Source organism: Urocitellus parryii, chromosome 1 (assembly GCF_045843805.1).
Source record: "Urocitellus parryii isolate mUroPar1 chromosome 1, mUroPar1.hap1, whole genome shotgun sequence".
NCBI lineage: Eukaryota > Metazoa > Chordata > Mammalia > Rodentia > Sciuridae > Urocitellus > Urocitellus parryii.
The window spans coordinates 216,060,793-216,080,852 of NC_135531.1; the positions used below are offsets into that span (position 1 = coordinate 216,060,793).

Consider the following 20,060-nt stretch of genomic DNA (forward strand, 5'->3'; position numbering starts at 1 on the left):
CATTAAGCTCTATCTTTCCTTCATCTTTATTCCTCTTCTGTTGCAGAAGTGGTAGCAGCCACAGCAGCTGCCTTTCTGTCCAACCTTAATCTGTTTCTGTTCTCTTGGTTTCATTCTGTTCCATGTTAACCCACAATTTTTCTCTCACCTTGAACTTCATTCAAAGAATCCCAACTTCCTCCATCACTATTACATCAGAAGTTAGCATTCTCTTTCATTAGTTCATTGCCTTCTAAACTTACAGAACAGTTGAATCATATCAATATTAACTACTATATAATAACTTAGGTAAAGTTGTTTATTATTACTGTTATTGTTAGCACTGAGGATTGAACCAAGGCTGTTACAACTGAGCTCCCAGTCTGCTGCAAGTGAACTGCTAAGCTTTGGGTCCTGCAATTGTGCATGAAGACTTGAGTCTTAAAATTGACAAATTGTTAATTGGGGGAAGCTGGGAGCCCACAAAGCTGCAGACTGCTTTGTTTTTGCATAATGCATCTTTTATAGGGCAGTGTGAAGTTGAATCTTAACTATGGCATAACATTGAAAACAACTAACTTGTTTGCTAATACTAAGAAAACATTTCCCCCAGTGTCAAAATAGATATGTTCTCACAAAATTCTAGGAAACATATCTAGGGTACATACACCTAAGTGGGTAGCAGTTAGTACAGGTGAAGCTTTATTTTTCTCCTTAACCAGGGTCATCATGCCCCACAAGAATTAGCCTAGCATAAGGAGTTATTGCTGTTCTGCCGCATTTAGCATTCCAGCCTCCTTGGCTTCAGCTAGTACACAGGAACTCCACCTTTGGGTTCTTCAGGGTGCACTCTCCATGATTTCGGGAGATGGGGCCTCAACACCAGTCCTTTTTATTTTCTATGTTGAAACAGGGTCTATTAAGTTGCAGAGTCTGGCCTTGAACTTGAGATCCTCCCGAATCAGCCTCCTGAGTTGCAGGTACTGCAGGCATGCACCACTATGCCTGGCAAGTTTAATAATATCCTTTACGTCAATATTATTTTATCTACACATTGCTGACATTGATAAAATCAGCTCCAATTTATACTCTTTAAAGCAAATAAGATTATATTCTGAATGTAGTCCCAATGACTTGCTTTTTTCAAAGCATAATAATATTTGATAGTAAATTATCATTTATGGGTTATCACTTGTTCTCCATTTTTCCTATTTCTACAACATCTATCTTTGACACATCCAACCACCAAGAAGAACTTTGAGAAATTTTCTAGGTATTGCACCATCCAATGTGATCTTTTTTCTCTATTAAAAGTCACTTTCCCAAAGCCATGTATGTATAATATGTCAAAATACATTCTACTATCATGTACAACTAATTAGAACAAATAAAAAAGTCATACCCAAAAAAAGATGCTAATATTTAAAGATACACTTACCAAAAGAGATAAATCCTACAAAAATTATATTAATTTGTAATTTTGAACTCAACAGGTCATTTAGAATTAATTGTGCACAGTCAAATCATGAAAATACAAATTAAGGTCAAATTCAAAGAAAAGGGTAAATTTAGTATTAGAAAGGTTAGAGTGGTACTGAATTGATATTAATCTCAGATGGCAAATGAGTTCAGAATAACTGTAAATCAATTATTTTGGTCACTTTAGTATTGTACAAATCTGCAGATTGATGAATTATGAGCTCATTTGCATGACATGTTAAGGGATTCAAAATGAGAAAAACTAGCCCATCCAGAAATCCAGTCATTCTTTGTGTACACAGTTAGATGCACAAACTCAAAGAGGACAGAAGGAGACAGAATTTGAAAGAGATATATAAAAATGCTCATCTCTGGTTCATTATTATTTTATATAGGTCGCTAAATCAATCACTTAAATCTGTCTTCCATTTGTGTCAAAATAAGTCTATTTTTTAAATTACTATATCAAAAACTGAAATAGGTCTTCAAATAGATTCAACTTAAGTAGAGGTCTGAGTATAATATAAAAATTGTATGGTTAAATATTATTTCCTACAAACAGTCATCTTCTCACAGTCCTATATAAGATCTGGTCTATTGTTGGATTTTAAAATAATAAATAGGGCTCAGTTCTGTCACATTTCATCTTCAAATGAGATGCATATGGAATGATTAACTTCATGTAAAGACAGACTTTGTGTTACACTGCAAAAATTTTCTAAAATTATAAAGAATCTTCAATGCTTTCCATGTTTTATAACCTAGGCCCTGTGAAAAAGTTTAGAAGCAAAAGACGACGATTATTGGTGTCAGATAAAAACTGCTGTTGACACCTCAGTTTTTCTCTCTTTCTTTTATGCAGTTGCTGGAATCAGAACAACAACATTATCATGCTTACTTGAAGATGAAGACAGGATCTAATTAAAATGGCATCTATGTAATGGACCTAGTTAAGTCTAATAGCCACTTAACGAGTTAGTGTTTGTATTCATACTGATACATATTTTTCAGTTATATGCATAGGAGATCTGGACATCAAATTCACTCCTGAGCTACACTAAATATCATAGTCATAATAATCATGTTTTCTTATAGCTACGACTAACTTCTTGGGATTAGTGCTGTATGTTAACGGTTGAGGTGGAGAATTCCAATCTTGTCAATGTCCTACTTAAACATTAAACATAAGTCTAAAATTTAATCATATTATTATGTATCCTTGACACCTGTGATGACTAATGCTGCTGATACACTTCTAGCAACTGCAGCTACTATATTTTATACATAATTCCTGCTAAGTGCCAATTGTAGGATATGTTCTGTGCAATACCCAAATTTTCACAACAGTCTCTGAATGTTATTAGTTCCCTTGGTCTTAGAGACATTTAGTAGCCTGCCCAAGTCACAAAGCTAGTGAAGATCTAAACCCAAGTTTGACTCACTCCAGACTCCATGTTCTTATTCATAAAGTCACATATTTAATAAGACCAATTAAAGAGAAATGCACGAACCAAAAAAAGCAGAAGTTTATAGTTGTTTTAAAATAACATCATAACTCTTAGAAGGAAATAGGATCATCATTTTTCTTCATTACTATGACTCATGCAATTGTTTACCAGATTTTGGATGCAAGTATTTTATTCTGCTCAGGGTGAGCAAATGATCCTTTGCTTCCACGTACTTCATTTCTAAAATTGTGAAATCTGATTGATTCTGGGAAGTGACATCTGGGTTTTGTTTTTGAAGATCATACAGGATATCTGCTGAAGAGGTGGCAAATAATGACTTTTAACCATGTGCCTATTTGAACAAAGATCACAGTGACCAGAAAAGATTGTAGCAAGAGCATTTGGCAGAAAATATCAATAACAGCCAATGAGCAATTACTTCAAGGGTGGAGAATGATAATATTTTCTAACTTTCTATTGCTCTTCTCCAATATCAGCTAAGGCTGTTCTGGTCTCTTGTATATTAAAAGCAACAATAACAGAAAGAAACTCCAAATTCTTCTGTTTTCATATTTAACTGGATTGAATTCTTAAACTTCTTTCTCCAAGGCATGGCACTATACTGCTGTAGGGACTATTAAATTACAGAGAATAAAATATTTGCCTCTTTAAAAGCTCTGTACATTTCAACAATGACTTGTGACATGTACTAATCATCCTTTGGGAAACTATTTCTTATTCATGTTCATGTTGTCTTGATATCTTGTATTCAGGATATTTGTACACACTCCAATTTACTATATTTTATTTCATTTGTTCTGAAAAGATCTCAGACTGTTTGGGGTTTATGCCTTACATTTCTTACCCACATTGTCTCCTGAAGTTCTACTGATTTGGAAATGTTTGTTTTAAAATTTTCTAACACTTCTGAATCCTTTGAACCTGTTTTGTGACATATGACTCCAGCCAGTGTACCCATTCTGTGGGATCCCTAGAAAACCCTTTAACAGACATGAGCTACATTCAACTGTGTAGTGTACTCAACAGCTATTCAGCTCATAGCTGATATTACCACAAGTTATTGGAAAAGATCTTTAAACATAAGCAACCAGGCAGCAAGAAGCATGTACTATGATAACAATTTAGTTTTAAGGTACTTTGAATATTGTTAAATCTAACCCTTTGTTTTCCAGGACAGGCTCTGTGTGACAAGGTTATTCAAAGTCACTCAATCAAATGGAAATTAAAACTTCTGACTTCCATACTGATGTCTTCTTGTCATCAGAATATTCTGTAAGTGACACTAAAACAGTAGTGTGATCATTGAACTGTTCAGTAACAATCAATCAAAATGCCACAATTACAGTTGTTTATAAATGACATATGCATCTTTGTTCAAGTTTTTAGGTACCTTCATATATTGTTTTATACTATTTGAAACATGTATTTTAAACTCTTAAAGTAGAAATAACACTTTTTATTGAAAAAAAGTTAATAGAAAACATAGATGGAAAAACCTGATATTTGTTGATGTTTCAAAAACAGTCTACATATGTTACAGCAGTACATTTAGCTTTTTTATGCATTTGGTTTCTTGCATAGTTTCCAAAACATCCTAGAAGACAGCAATACTTTAAATGGAGTCTGTTAGAGTTTTAAAAAGTATTTTAAGAAAACTACAATTTTTGTCCTCTTGCACTCCCAGAGCTCAGATTAATTAATATTATTCATCTTTTCTGAGGTCTTATCAAGAAAAGATTCAAGTCTTCTATAAAATTGAATTCAACCTATCTACCAAAGCTGCAGAAGAATTTTCATTCTCCCCAATGCTGTGCTGCATCTTGGTCCCTGAGATAACTGTTTCCATGGAGCAAGCCATCTATGAGACTGGGTAACAGTCAGTTCAAATGTTCAGCTTTGGTTTCTATTTCAATCCTGTGGCTCCTTCATGACAAGAGAGGCTGCTTTTCTAATGTGAGAATGTCCTGTGGTACAGACCACCACGGGTCCAGCATTCATCTCCATATGATAGTGCTTTCTTTATTCAGAAACATTAAAGGTATCACCACTTGGCATGATTTTACTCTTCTGCCAGGAGTTAGGGAGGATCAGAGGAAGCCATTTTCTCTTTACTCTTAAGTAGTACCTAGCATTTGCTTCCTGCTAAATCTTAGGTGAACTCTGGACAGGAAGGTGAGCTTCTCTCTCCATGGACACAGGTTATCTCCTGGGCATGAATAACCAGTCTGAATTTTTCCATCACCCTGTTATTAGGAAGTTTTCCTGCACAGTGTTATGTTCATGGAGGATGAGAAGGCTGAAGAAGTAAACCTTAAACAACAAGATGCAAGCTATTGATAACACTGATTCTTCTGTGGTGCTTTATGATTGTCAAAGTGCTTTCCCACAGACATATATGCCATTAACAGCAGAGACTGGACAGGGTGTGAGGGGGGAAGAATTCTAATTAGGGTCCCCATATTCCTACCCACAGGTGTGATCCCCTGAACAATCATCTGAGTATGATCAGGACCTAAAGATATGATGGAATAGTTACTCCTGTTGTTATAGTTAAGTTACATCAAAGGCTCCATCTTGGCAGACTTGGGAATTTCTCCTGCTGCTCCGAAAAGGTCAATGTCAGTGCCGGAAAAGGACCTTGAACAGGTCACAAGATAAGGGTGTTCCTAGGAGGTAAGGGCAAGTCCCAGTGGACATTCAGAAAAATAAATTAAAAAAAATAAAATAAAATAACCCAGGAACCCCAGTTAGACATCTGCAGAGAAACAAATTCTAGCAACTCTCTACATGAGCTTGGAAGTGGATTCTTCCCTCAGTGCCTCCAGCTAAGAACACAGACTGGCTGACACCTGAATTTCAGCCTCGTGAGAACCTGGGCAGAGAACACTGCCCAGACTTCTGACAAAACAGAACAGGGACTGCAGTAAATGGGTGTTGTTTGAAACCACTAGATTTGTGTGCTTTCTTATGCAGCAATAGGAAACTAATAAAATAAAAAGCAAATTATGTATATCATAAACATTCCAGTGATAGGGGAGGAAGGTTCAGAACTGTTTTGTCTAACTTTCTTCTGAAAATTAGTAATAGAACTGACATTGGCACATTGGGTTCTCATTTATGTTGCAGTACTGTTCTAATGGTACTATATGCTCTATCCTAATGAGTATTATTGGTAGATTTTCTTTATCCTGTCAACCAGTAAGATGAAAAATTGCAAGCATAATATGTTGTGTTGTTTGGAGGGCTCAATGCAGATGAAAGCATGATGATTTTATTAATTCTCACATCAGATCTTTAGTATAATGAAAACATTAATCAAAATCATATTAAATGTTAAACTGATAATGTTTTAAAAGAATCTAGAATCAAACGCTAATCCTCATCACTAGGCAAACAATATTCTGAGTAGTCAAGATCAGGAAATGTGATAGGCAATTCAACCCACTTTTTGTATTGTTTCTTTGATGAATTGTTTTTGAAACCCACTACAAAATTCCTTATTTTGAGACAAGGCAGATCTAAGCCTCTATGGACCATCATTGTTCCCCAGGCCTGGAAAACAAAAGAGAAAAGGAGAGAAAAAAATTAAATGTACATCTACTAAGCATTCCTTTGGGCCAAAGTAAAATTGAGTCCACAGCAATTTACTTACTTGACCACATTTGCAGATGATCTCTCCATTTGTTTGATAGTCAGCAAACTTCTTCTGCAGTGTTTTGTTTTCCGTCACAACATAGAGTTTCCTAAAATCATGAAGGAGGTAGAGTCATTACTGGGAATTAGCAAAATACCAATTTGCAGACAACAAGTCCACACTGGACCCTAGACTCATCCACATGCCTGTATTATCCCATGCCTCATTCCTTCTATCCCTCCTGCTTCCAGTATTGTTGTGGGAAATCTGGTTGATGTCCCCTATCCACACAAATCTCTCAAGGGTCATGTGTCCTTTTGTGACTTCTTTCAGTCTATTAGTTATTTTAACTTGACTTTGGTTGTTCAAAACTTTGAGAACAAATATGAACTTCTGCATATTATGTGCCTTGTATCAAAATGGATGTGGGATTTACATTTCTCCTCTCTTGTCCCAGCATAGATTACTTTAGAAATAGACATTTGAAATGGGAATATAGTTGGATGGGAGTAAAATAGGATAATTTCTGAAAAAAAGACCCTTATTTTCACCATTTTGGAAGACTATTTACAATAGAGTATGCTTTACCAATAGTAGAGAAACGAAAAACTGTGTCCTCCCAAACTCACTTGAATTCTGTTGTCATATTGACATGATGCATCTTCTCAATTACATAGATATCTTTCCCTGAGCAGGCTAACACATTACAGTTCTTGCAGAGAAAAGTTATTATTGATGGATTGTCCTTGCACTGCTTGGCAATATTTCTCTTGGTTTTCATTTTCTTTTCCATTATGCTTTGCAACTGCAATTCAAAAATCTGCATACAGAAAGGAATAGTCAATATTTTCCCCATAGTTTTATTGAAATAAGTTTTCTAGAATTCTGAGATCTTAGTTGTAAAAATATACATTTAGCTGTGGTCTAGTAAAAATAAATCGAAATCATGAGACAATGACCCCAGAAGAATATAGTCTATCAGCCTGTCCTATAATCACCCTAAGTCAAATAAAATGTAATAATGGAGCAACAGTTATTGAGTAAGTTTCAGGGAAATGTTTAAGCTCCTCAACTTGATCTTAGACATTTGATTTGATTTTTAAGAAGCTTTCAGTTATGTCAATTCTGTCTATGACATAAAAAACAGGTTTCCCCTCCTATACTAGTGGTTGCCTGAGCACTGCATTGAGAAGGATTCTCAAACGAGATGAATGGAGACATTATCTTGGTAGCTATGATTTAGTGTCATACCACACTTCACTGGCATTACTGCTCTGAGCTCTTTCACCTGGAGTAGTCTTAGGAAAGAAGGTCTCTTAGCCAAAAAGGACCTAGACCATATTTGCTATGGTTTAAATGTGACTTATATACCCAAATTTATGCCAGAGTTAAATCCCCCAATTCTCATGTTAATAGTACTAAGAAGATGAAACAATCTGGCTACAGTGGGGCTTTGGAGAGTGATCAGATTAGGTTATTAAGATATAACCCTTACTACTGAGTCCTGGAGATTTTACAAAGACAGGGAGAGAGATCACACAGACAAAACGATACACTTGCACTCCTGCCATGATATGGTTATAGCTTGGGGGCCCTCACCATAAGCTTTCAAATGCTCTTTGGACCTTGTACTTGTGGAACCATGAACCTTTTCCTTATAAAGTAGCCTACCTCAGATATTTCAGTATAGTCATAAAAAGCTGACTAACACAAAATTTTATTTAAATGATTGGGAAAATTTGACCTTTAAATTCCAGATATTGTCCTAGAGTTCACCTTAAATAACTTGTCTTGAAATATCAGCCTTTATAAATATCTATTTGATTCTTTCTTTTTGGACATTAGATGTGAAGCAATAACTTTCTAATGGTACTATTTTGTGGAAAAAGTTTGACACTCCAAAATGTTTGGTTTGCTCTCTATCTAAAGGGGTTTTAAAATGTAAGTTTGTATATAAACCTGGCCAGGAAACCTTGGACTTGGTTAGAGTTTTGTACACCAGTTTGAAAGCATCCCTTTCCTGAAGCTCTATTTAGGGTAGAGCCAATTCCAATGTTAAGAAACTAACATTCACACCCATATGCAAGGGTGTGAATTTTCTTCTAAATGGATTGTTTGCTATTATAGTAGTTACAGTCTTTAATTCAGTAATTTGAAGGATTTCCTGAAATATTGTAGAAATACATTCTTCTTTCACTATATTCCTTTACGCAATTCACATAACTGTGTTAATAAACTGAGATGTAGTTAGATGACATATATATAATATATGTATATATGACATTTTTATATATAAAATATATATATGCCATTGTATATATATAATTTTTTAATCATTCAGATCCAGTTTCAGTATTACTACCTCTAAGAGGATTTCCTCAAACACTCATTAAAGTAGCCATCAAGTGACTTGTTTTATACCATCCTATTCAAATTCCCTAGCAATTATCTTTATATGGTGTAGGTGTTGCTTTTGCACCTTTACTTACAGTTTTTCTTCTCCAAACATCACCAGCGGCACACTAGTATATAAGCTTCATTCAGAAGGAGTGTGATCTGTGTTGTTTTTACTATATTCTGTCTGTGCTCCTAGAACTTGCCTGTCTTACAGTGGACATTTTATAAATATTTCAAGAATTTAAAAATGTGCTTGTATAAACAGATTGGATCAATCCAAAATTACCAGATTTTGTTGAATGAGTGAGTTGCCTTCGTCTTTCTATATCAAGGGCAGCCTGAATTTAAATTATCAAAGTTTATGGTTGGTTTTACTATAATGAACAAAAACTCCCTAAAAATTTCCTGACCACCATAGGTCTTGATTCTTTATATATAATTCTGCACTAAACACAGCTTAGCAAACAGGAACTTGTAATTTAGTACAATTTTTGTCTGGAAAAGTAGCCACAGAGGTAATAGCAGTGGTAATCGTATCCAGCCTTTTTTAAAATGGAAACCAAATTTAGAGGTGAACAAAAACAATACCTTATGAGCATATGCCTCTGGTTTCATATTTTGAACGCAGTGTATAGCTTTATACATCATTTTCTCCCGGAAATCATTAACTATCTCACGTTCAAGAACTCCTGAACCGCTGGGGGCAACCACAATGTAGGTGCTCTCCTCTGCTCTGGCTCTACCACGGGCCTGAGAACATGAAAAAAAGTCAAGCAAATGAAAGGCTATTCTTCACTACAAACTTTGCTGGTTTGAGCCTGGAATGATATTTATTGCTCAGCAAACTTGCCTTCAAACGATTGCTCTATTCCTTGTATAGTTAGTTATTTCTTGTAAGTCAGCTCTTCAAAACTTAAAATATGCTGTAATATGGAAATTGGTGTTCTAGTGTGAAGATGGTGAGCCCCCACCCCACTGGCTCTGAAAGTCCTCAGGAAGACAAGAGAGATGCATGAGAAAGGGCATCTCTGCCTTGGCATCAGGGCTAGTGAGGCTGCAGATCTGCTCCTGGCATCTTACATTTGATTCTGAGCACATTTCCATGGACACATGCTCATTAGAGAGACAATTTTTTTTATGCCTCTTAATAAAGTGTATTCAGGTACATTTTGAGTAACAGAAATGTAGCCTAGCTCAGGAGCCTATCAACTATAATATTATCCTTAAGGAAAAATGCATACTCTTATTATAAATAAATTTCTGAAATAAAACTATTTCCTAATTAGATGAGTGCCTGGTTGTCTTAGTCTTCTATTGACTTTCATCCAAGGATATGATTTACAGCATAAATACAAACCTTTTAGTTAATGTTACAGGAAGCTTATTGTACCTATTAATGAGCACAACTCCTCTACATGTTCAACAAAAGGTAACCATAATACTGCTCAATGTGGGTGGATATAGATAAAGTGAAATTTGAATGGAAACTGGGAAATCTTATTCATTTATTTATTTATGACACTTCTAAATCTGCCCTTACTAAACATTTTATCATGAAAGATTTCAAACATAGAAAAAAGATGAATGAACAAGGGAAGAGAATTCAGAAACATCAGGGTTCCCTAAGATTGGGGGTGTTAGTCTGCCGGACACTTGTGGACACTTGTGGGAAAGTGTGGTTCAGATTTCTAGTCCCACTGTGGGTTACAGACATCCTAGGAATAGGCGGCCTCTTGGCTCTTACACATGGGGCCAGTGCCATGGTCCTATGAAGTCTCAGGTTACAGAAATACCAACCTAAGAAGAGTTTTTCATTAAAAATACAACAGGTATCTGTTTGTCAAATGAATTAAACAGTAGTAATATAAATGACAGTACTGCTCAGTTCTTCAAGATTGCTCTTTTTAGCAGAAAAGGAAAGATGTTTTTAAAACTTAAAAAAAAAAAAGTTTTTTGCTGTTTCACTAAAAAAAAAAAAGCAATCAGAACATAGAAGGAAAATTTAACACATTATAAAGGTATCTGAACGTACCTGGACCATGGCTATTTCATTAGTGACAAGGCCATAACGGATAACGATGTTACATTCTTTGATATCCAGACCTTCCTCTGCCACTGTGGTAGCGATAAGCAGATTTATTTTTCCAGTGCGAAATTTACTAATGACTTCTTTTTGTTCATTCTGTGGAAACATTTCAATAAATTAAATTTTGTGATGCTAAACACATTAAAATCTTCTAATTAAGAGAAGAAATAATAAATTGCAACTGGTCAGTGTAAATCAAAGGATTAGATCATACACGGATCTGCTGCCATCTGTTTTTGGCATTGAACAAAGACATGATGGGGAGACAACATTTGATTTCCAATCTGGGATTACCACACAATAACACAAATATTTCCCTCCTCCAGTCTGGAGGTGGGAAGATCATCAGTTATGCCAAGGAAATAAATTGATGGGCGATTTGGGAGGAAGAAAGGAGGAGGTGCTGTTGGCTGACAAAAGGATATGGCAATGAAAAGCTGAAACGGGCTTTTACTTTCATCACATTCACTTCAGAATATTTAATATTAAGAGAATTAGATGCAGTGATGTTTTTATAGATTGTTGAGTTTTGAGTCACAGGAAAAAAAATGCACACTCTATACTGCATTTGGTCATTTTCAGAATCATTCAGGGACGAAACGTACAGAATGTTCCTGAAAGGACAAATAAGAAAAGTGAAAACACTGGCTTCCTGTGGGACTGGATAAGAGTCTAAGATGAATTTTAGAGGCAACTTAACATAAGTGCAGGTACAGGGTACACTGAGAGTTATGAGGTGGCCTTATATCTTACTAGTTTTAAGCAAGATCAATATTGGATGTATTCAATGGGATAACAAAGATGGAAGAATAGGTTATTAAAAACAGATTTACAAGTATTTTTAAATAACAAGTATCTGGATTTTGAAAGTCAATATTAATATATTAAAATATGCCCTTTGGTCCCTGCATAGGAAGAATAGGTGAGCTTGAACCTAGCCTGATGTAACTGGTGTTGTTTTATTTTCATGTAACACTCTTTGGTACAGATTCACTCTATCTTTTGTTCCTATACATTCAGCAAAATAAGCCATCTAATAAACCATGTGCCTCTGGTCCCTTTCTTCTTAGGGGCAGCATAGGTTTTTATTTGATTCCTAACTGCTGGAGAATTCTCTAGTAAGGCCCCTCTTGTGTCTTTAAGGATTTCTTCCTCATGTTTTCACATCTGCTGATAAAACTAATATGTCCTTGGATTTTATCAGAAGATGCCTGTGCCTTAATTCAAAGCAATAACTTTAATAATGAAATTTCAGATATACTTTAAATCACATCAAGTGGATTTATACTTCTTCTAAAGTATAAATCCACTCCAGTTTACCAGGGTGAGAAATGAGGAATTCAGAGGGGTAAGGAAGGGAAGAGGGTCCAGATTTTGGCAAGTAACCCCCAGATTTGAAGTGGATAACGAGCAGAAGTAGTTTAAAAACAGGATTCTCACTTGTGCCTCATCCCTTTTCAAACAGGAGCTGAGGCCACTTACAACAAAAGTCTCAACATTAAACTAATAAATATAACAAGAAATAAAAGACCTAGAGTGAAAGAGTTTAGATGTAATACTTATAAGGATTAACTCAAAGGCTGTGAGACTGAACCTGTTTGGCCTTTCAGCTACCCGGAAGCCAGGGCAAAAACAGTCCCTATGAAGTATTCCCAAAAAGCTTATGTGTGAGACAATGCAAGAAAGTTTAGAGATGAAATGATTGGGTTATGAGAGCCTTGACCTAATCAGTGAGTTAATCCCCCATAGGGATGGTAACTGGGTGGTAACTGAAGGAAGGTAGGGTGTGGCTGGAGGAGGCGGGTTCTTAGAGGCATGCCTTTGGGATATACGTTTTGTCCTTGTTGAGAAAGCTCTCTGCTTCCCTCTACTACACTCTTCCACCATGATATTCTGTCTCATCTTGATCCCAGAGGAATAGACTTAATGTGTATGGACTGAGACCTCAGAAACCATGAGTTCCCACGTAAACTTTTCCTCTTCTAATTGCTCTTGTCAGGCCTTTTGGTCACCACAGCAAAAAAAAAAAAAAAATACTAACTGAAAACAAAGATTAAGTAGATGGATTCTGATACTATGAAGAAATAAGCTTGTTGTCCAAAGAAAACAATTCTTTATCTGGCTTTAAATTTTATAGGCAACTTAACATAAGTGCATGTACAGGGTATATGGAGAGTTATTGTGAACAATTCCCGAATTCTTTTTTCTAAACACATGCTCAAATAGATTTAGTTTGCTCCATTGGCCTGAATGATGATGTCCATAACAGAACTGAAGTATCTTCTTGTCCAGCAAGACTTGGGGGTCAGTATGACTTCAGCCTTCAGAAAAACATTTTACTCTAAGAAGAGATGGTTGTATACTCTAGAGATTAGTGCTCTATCTGATGTGTGAGGGGTAAAGATTTGCTCCCAAGATGTGGGCTCTCTATTCATCTCACAGATTGTTTTTTTTTTGTTGTTGTTGTTGTTGAGAAGAAACTTTTTATTTAGAATTCATCTCATTTATTGATTTTTTATTTCAATTCTTGTGCCGCAGGAGTCTTATTAAGGAAGTTGGGGCCTAATACTACATGATGGAGATTAGGGCCTACTTTTTCTTCTATTAGATGCAGTGTCTCTGGTTTTACTCCTAGGTCCTTGATCCATTTTGAGTTGAGTTTTGTGCATGGTGAGAGATAGGGGTTTAATTTCATTTTGTTGTATATGGATTTCCAGTTTTCCCAGCACCATTTGTTGAAAAGGCTATCTTTTTTCCAATGCATGGTTTTGGTGCCTTTGTCTAATATAAAATAATTGTAATTTTGTGGGTTAGTCTCTGTGTCCTCTATTCTGTACCATTGATCTAGCAGTCTGTTTTGGTGCCAATACCATGCTGTTTTTGTTACTATTGCTCTGTAGTATAGTTTAAGGTCTGGTATAGTGATGCCACCTGCTTCACTCTTCTTGCTAACGATTCCTTTAGCTATTCTGGGTCTCTTATTTTTTGCTTTTTCTAGATTAATGGATATAAAAAAGTGGCATATATACACAATAGAATATTACTCAGCAATAAAATAGAATAAAATCATGGCATTTGCAGGTAAATGGATGGAGTTAGAGAAGATAATGCTAAGTGAAGTTAGTCAATCCCCAAAAACCAAATGCCAAATGTTTTCCCTGATATAAGGAGGCTATTCATAGTGGGGTAGGGAGCTAGAACGTGGGAAGAATAGAAGAACTCTAGATAGGGCAGAGGGGTGGGAGGGGAAGGGAAGGGTTTTGGGGTTAGAAATCATGGTGGAATGTGATGGACATTATTATCCAAAGTACATGTATAAAGACACAAATTGGTGCGAATATACTTTGTATACATCCAGAGATATAAAAAATTATGCTGTATATGTGTAATAAGAATTGTAATGCATTCTGCTGTCATACATAAATAAAAAAAATTAAAAGAAAAAAAGAGAGATGGTTGTTGTACTCATGCATGAAATGTCTATGAGGGTCTTTTTCTCCCCAAGTGTTATTTTACTGTGCACACAATAAATAGTATAATAAGATAAAAATGAAATAAAACAAAAACCTTGAAAAGAAACCATTTTTCTCTACACTGTATTGGGTTGTTAATTTTTGAAAGAGAAACCCAACTTAAATCTTCCTCCAAATATGGGAAAAAAAACAGACTCTTAAGACAATGCTTAGCTTATCAAATACCAGAGTAGACTATTATTAAACTTGATTTGAAGAACTGGTGTTTCATTCTGTAAAAGTATTTTAAGTGGGAGAGATGATGAAGAGCATCACAAGCAATTTGAGACTGATAATAGTGGCATAAGAAAAGAAGTCCAAAAGAGCGTTTGCACCTGTGTCATAGGCTTGAACTCACTGCTGTGGCCGGCGCCAATCAGATGGTGGGCTTTCACTCCTACTTCAGCAAATTTTTCATTTTCAGAAATCCACTGGGAAAGGGCATATGCGCCCTGTCGTGTTTTTGTAAAAATTATTCCTCGTGCAGATTCCTCAGTCCTGGTATATTGTTCCAATATGGTGTTTCTTAATTTGGTCAGCTTTTCATTTTCATGTTCTGGGTTTTCAGCTAGTTTTTTCAACGTTTTTTTGTTTTCTTTGAGAAATAATTATAATTATTAATATTAATTAGCTTCACTTAGCCATTCTACAACACATATATAGCAAACATCATTTTGTACATCATGAATATATACGTTTCATTTGTTAAAGAATAAATAAATTAGTTTTAAAAACTACAATTACACTAGAGAATTTTATGTAGTGATACACTGAGATGTGACTTACGTATCATTGATCCTATGCTATATCTAATATCAGGCTGGTCTGATTAATAAATTCATTGCAGTCATTTTGACAGTGGTTGATTATACCATGCAAGTAATCCCTAATCTGGTCACATCAGTTAGGAGTGGGCTTTCTTCTTTGAAAATAAATTTTTAAGAGGGACTCTGGGATTGCTTACAAGAAGTGGTGATCCATATCAAAGAGGTAAACTCGTAAGAGTGTTGGAGATATGTTTCTTTGAATCTTACCAAAAAATAAAGTCATGAGAAATTTGTCAGTCTCGTTCAACTTCAAAGGTTTTTTTAAATCACCCTCATCTTCATCATCATCACAATCATCGTCATCCACACTTGTGTCACTGTCGTGTTCCACGACTGCAAGCTTCTTCTCTTTCTCATCATTATAGAATGTTTCAAGGTGCTTGTATGCATCGATCATCCTAATGGTGTCATTAATTTGCAGGGCTTCATTGTATTTCCTCAAATGTTCTGCACACACACGGTCTTTGCGATTTCCTTCTTTAGCAGCTGTAAAAGAATACACTGTGTAAGAGAAATAGCAAGCAAGCCCCCTATGATTGTGTTGCAGACTTAAATAAATGATGACTCCAAAATCAGCTTCATCTTCATTTTGAAATGATCAAGGTACCGCTTAAAATGTGTCATGAATTCTCAAAGGGGGAAACAGTTCCCAACCCCTTGACAAGCTGACTTAAACTCTGCATCAGCCAGAAAGTGCACCTAATCCATGCAGGAATGGCATGACAAACCTGTCAGTGGAGCTTGCCATGAGAGACAGCTGTTAGTACTAATCTTCTTACTTTAAATATACAATAAATGAAAGAGAAAACTGGATGAATTGGTACTTCTTTCCTCAGATAAGGGATTAGAACATGTTTAAGCTCGTCCCATACAGAATACAGAAACTCAATTTGATATTCTATTTGCTTACAGTTTGCTTGTGAGTATGTGCTATAATCATCTCAAATCTTGGTGTAAACATGCGATAAACTGTTAGTTCAAACCCAAATTACCTTTTTTTTCCTTTTGAATGGCCCATTGCTCATAAGGCTGAGTTCCAAAATCTGATGTTGGACTCATTTGGCAGTGATTTTGAATGCTTGTCATTATTTTTACAAGTTTCTCTTTAAACGGATCCTAAAAATAAATTATACACTTATTCTTACATATTTATGCTGTTATGGAGTGATGTTATCTTTGTTAAATTTGTTTATACGTTATGATAAATTTGACTGAGATTCTTTGCCTAGACAATGTAACAAGATAACCTCTAATCACGTCTTTGTACATTGTACTTATTTTTTTCAGCTTTTTTATTACCTCTAACATCAAGCCATACCCATACTAACACCATATGCCTCTGCTGTAATTTCTAATTTAAAAGTTTTACAGAAGTAAAATTAATGAATGTTATAAATCCTAAATATTAAAGGTAATTTTAAAAACACATTGAATTAATGTCACAAGTACTTGGAAAGTCAACAAATTAAAGAAGCACTTCGAAATTCAAACAAATTTAATACTGTTTTCAATATTGTTTTTATCAAAATAAAAAGCTTAGTTTTAAAAAAGAAAAATATGCCATAGTTTATGCTATACGATTCCATTTTATAAATTTCAATATCAGTCAAAACACATCTTTGGTTTTAAAATCAGGATAGTAGTTCTCCTTGGGACACTGTGATTGACAGGGGGAGGAAGGAATTTTCAGGCACTGGCCATGTTTTATGTCTTTATCTGTATTTTATTTGTATTGATGTGTTCAGTTTATGAAAAAATCCACAAATTAGTACACTTAGGATTTGTGCTTTTCTGTGCATGTGTTATACTTTGATAAAAAGTGTATCAAAAAGTTAGTAAGCTAAAAAAGAACAAATTCTTTTCAAAAATATCATAAGAATTTTTTAATGATTATGAGTAGAAACATATCAAATAAAACTGAATGAATAAAAAAGTGAAAGTGAATAAAGTACATTTGAATGTGTGCACACACCTCAAACAGATAGTACTCTTTCAGAATTGAAAAAATTATGAAGGTTGGTCTCTAACATTGGTTTAGTGCCTACTGCATTTTAATCACAGTATTGTTTACTGCACATATATCATTTCCCTTATTCCCAATATTCTTACGAGTTGTATTTTCAATGTGATTAAGTGCAAATAGCTAAAATTCATCATGCTTTTTCAATTTTACAAAAAATAGTATTTACATAACCTACTGGTCATAATGTCCAAATTGACTCTCAGTTGATTTTTATAATCAATAAAAATATTCATTAGAGAAATACCACTAAATTAAATACTTCACTCCTTTATTATGACAGCATTTTCCCCAAGAAAGTAAATATGCAGATATGCAAATTAGGTAAAATTTCCATTATCATTGCCAACTGTAAACTGGTAGCAACAAAATGGCTCTGTGGAATGTCAGAAAACTAATCCTGGAAGTCACCAAGAGAGTAAAAAGGATAAAGTTCACTGTCATATCCCTCTAGTTCAGAAGACTGCTCCTTAGCCTCATGCCTGTGACCTGTATCCCTCCAAGGCTCACATGTAGCCAGTTACTGCGTTACTTTTCACATAAACTAGAAAACTAAAAGATGAATGGAGGAAACAATTAGCATCAGTGATTTGCTGCCCAATACCAAGTTTTGAAAGCATAAAACTTTAACTTGTTTGCAAAAATTTTTAAGTATTATCCATATGGTCAGTATAAAATAGCCTTTGCCATCTTTTAATTGAATATGGCATTGACAATCAAATAGATATAAAATGTTAAGAACATACTTCTCTGGTGTCATCTGCAATTACAAACTTCTTGCATGGCTCCTTTATTTGGTCTTTGAGTTGCTCAAGGTTTTCTTTAACAGTTTTAATGGTAAATGCATCAAGATTGGCACATATCTGGAGAAGAGATATTTTAAAATGTTCAAACAATTACTTTCCCCTTATAATTGATTCAGTGTTAGTTTTTGTGTAAGGAATATGTAGTATATAATTTGCGGCATAAATATGTAGCATAAAATATCATGTAAGTAGTAAAAAGAAACTTCTAAATCAAGTTGGTGAATAATTATAGCAAAAAGTATATTTCTTCTCATCTCTTAAATTCCATTCTGCAGCTGGAAAATTGGACATGAAAAGAGTACAGCAATTTACAGAGATTGACAGAGAATGGAGATGAGATAATCATATTACACAGGCGTATTACAGATCATCTTGACAACCATGGAACACATTACCAACCTCTTCATGTAATGAAGACAGTGCAAAGTTGGAAGCAGCCTTATCCCTTTGTGCATAGATTATACTGGAGTTAGTCCCTAATTCCAGTGGTAAATTTTATCTTGAAGCCAAAAATTGCACCTCTGAATGATAGGTACTCTAAAGATTTTTACTGAATTTAACTCTAAAGGACTTAACACAAAAATGCAATTCTTGGGCTACTCTGATTCACTTCACACTTGAGATCTTTAACACTTGAGTGGTTTATATGGCTTCACCATTCTGGGGTAGCTGACAATTTCATCTTTAATGAAAGATCCTGAAATTTCTATTTCCCATTAATTTGAGTAGCTCACATTCATAGAAAGACATATAACCGAAAAGACACAGAAAGTATTCAGTTTTACCACTCATGGGGTAAGACGCTATAATGCGTGAAATCTATAAAATAATCTATGCACATTTCTATATAGAATAGGTCATTAAGTTGTAGAATATTTGAGAAGGCATTCTGTTTGTCTCAACCGCTCATCAGTTATATCTACTCTTCATAAATATTATGCTCTTCTGCATCACAGTTATTTAAGTTTTATCACTGTTTTGTGGATTAAGTGTATTTACCATAGTTACAGCAAAGAGATTTAGTTTAACTGATGATCATGGCATTTGAATTCAACCTTACTTAAAAAGTCCAAGAAACACTGTTATTTGTTTTAGCTTCTTGTTGATATGTAAAGTTCATGACTTACTTTTAAAATGTGTTCTTCAGCCTTGGCTTGCTTTGTGGCACCTCCAACACCAGGTGAAGCTGTTAGGCCCAATATCTGAGGCAGGGGAATCACTGGTTTGTTTTCTTTTTCCAGGCGTTTGTTTTTCAACTTCTGTTTCAAATAACGTCTCATGATGTTATTATAGACTGCTTCTTTGTTGGTGTGATGACATTCATCAATAATAATGAGGGAAAAGTCTTAGAGGAAAATCAAATGGTTAATTTTGCAATACCTGCAAGCTACAGGGAGAGAAGTACCCTGAAACTAGCAAATCAAGTGGCTGTGGGGATGTGTTTCTTGGGCAGGAGACTGGCACTATTCTGTTTCAAACTGTAGGAGAAAATCTAATCACTCACTCAATCTGTGTATTCCTAAGTATGGGATACTATTCACCAAACTATACCTGTTACATACTATATCTGTTTAATAGATGGGTTTCAGAAAGTTCATAGAGCTAAAGTGTTAGTTCATAAAGCTAAAGTGTTAGGAAGTGAAATTTATACTCTGCTTTTTTTTTGTTTTGTTTTTTCTTTTTTTTTTAAGCACTCAGGATTATCCTTTGGTTGTTTAATAAAATATTTCATTTTGGGTTGGCAATCTTTATTTTTATTATATCAACTAAAATAATGCACTATTTTAAAAGAGAAAATTTTGTTTTAGGATTGTATTTAATTGTTATAATTACTTTGAGATTTTCCCTGCC

The 20,060-nt window shown here is 34.9% G+C and overlaps 1 protein-coding gene across 2 annotated transcripts in view; it reads right to left on the reverse strand.

The window, feature by feature from the left end:
- Positions 1-2,958: 2,958 nt before the first annotated feature.
- The window catches only part of Ifih1 (interferon induced with helicase C domain 1), a 56,937-nt gene continuing 39,835 nt past the window's right edge, over positions 2,959-20,060 (reverse strand). For both annotated transcript variants that reach the window (XM_026393097.2, XM_026393096.2), the window contains exons 8-17: positions 19,337-19,554; positions 18,150-18,266; positions 16,376-16,499; positions 15,591-15,869; positions 14,892-15,151; positions 10,991-11,140; positions 9,547-9,708; positions 7,191-7,381; positions 6,580-6,670; positions 2,959-6,479 (exon numbers count right to left, since the gene is read on the reverse strand). In XM_026393097.2, coding sequence (XP_026248882.2) covers positions 6,300-6,479; positions 6,580-6,670; positions 7,191-7,381; positions 9,547-9,708; positions 10,991-11,140; positions 14,892-15,151; positions 15,591-15,869; positions 16,376-16,499; positions 18,150-18,266; positions 19,337-19,554 — 1,772 coding nt within the window. In that variant the 3' untranslated portion in view covers positions 2,959-6,299. The remainder of the gene's footprint in view (positions 6,480-6,579; positions 6,671-7,190; positions 7,382-9,546; positions 9,709-10,990; positions 11,141-14,891; positions 15,152-15,590; positions 15,870-16,375; positions 16,500-18,149; positions 18,267-19,336; positions 19,555-20,060) is intronic.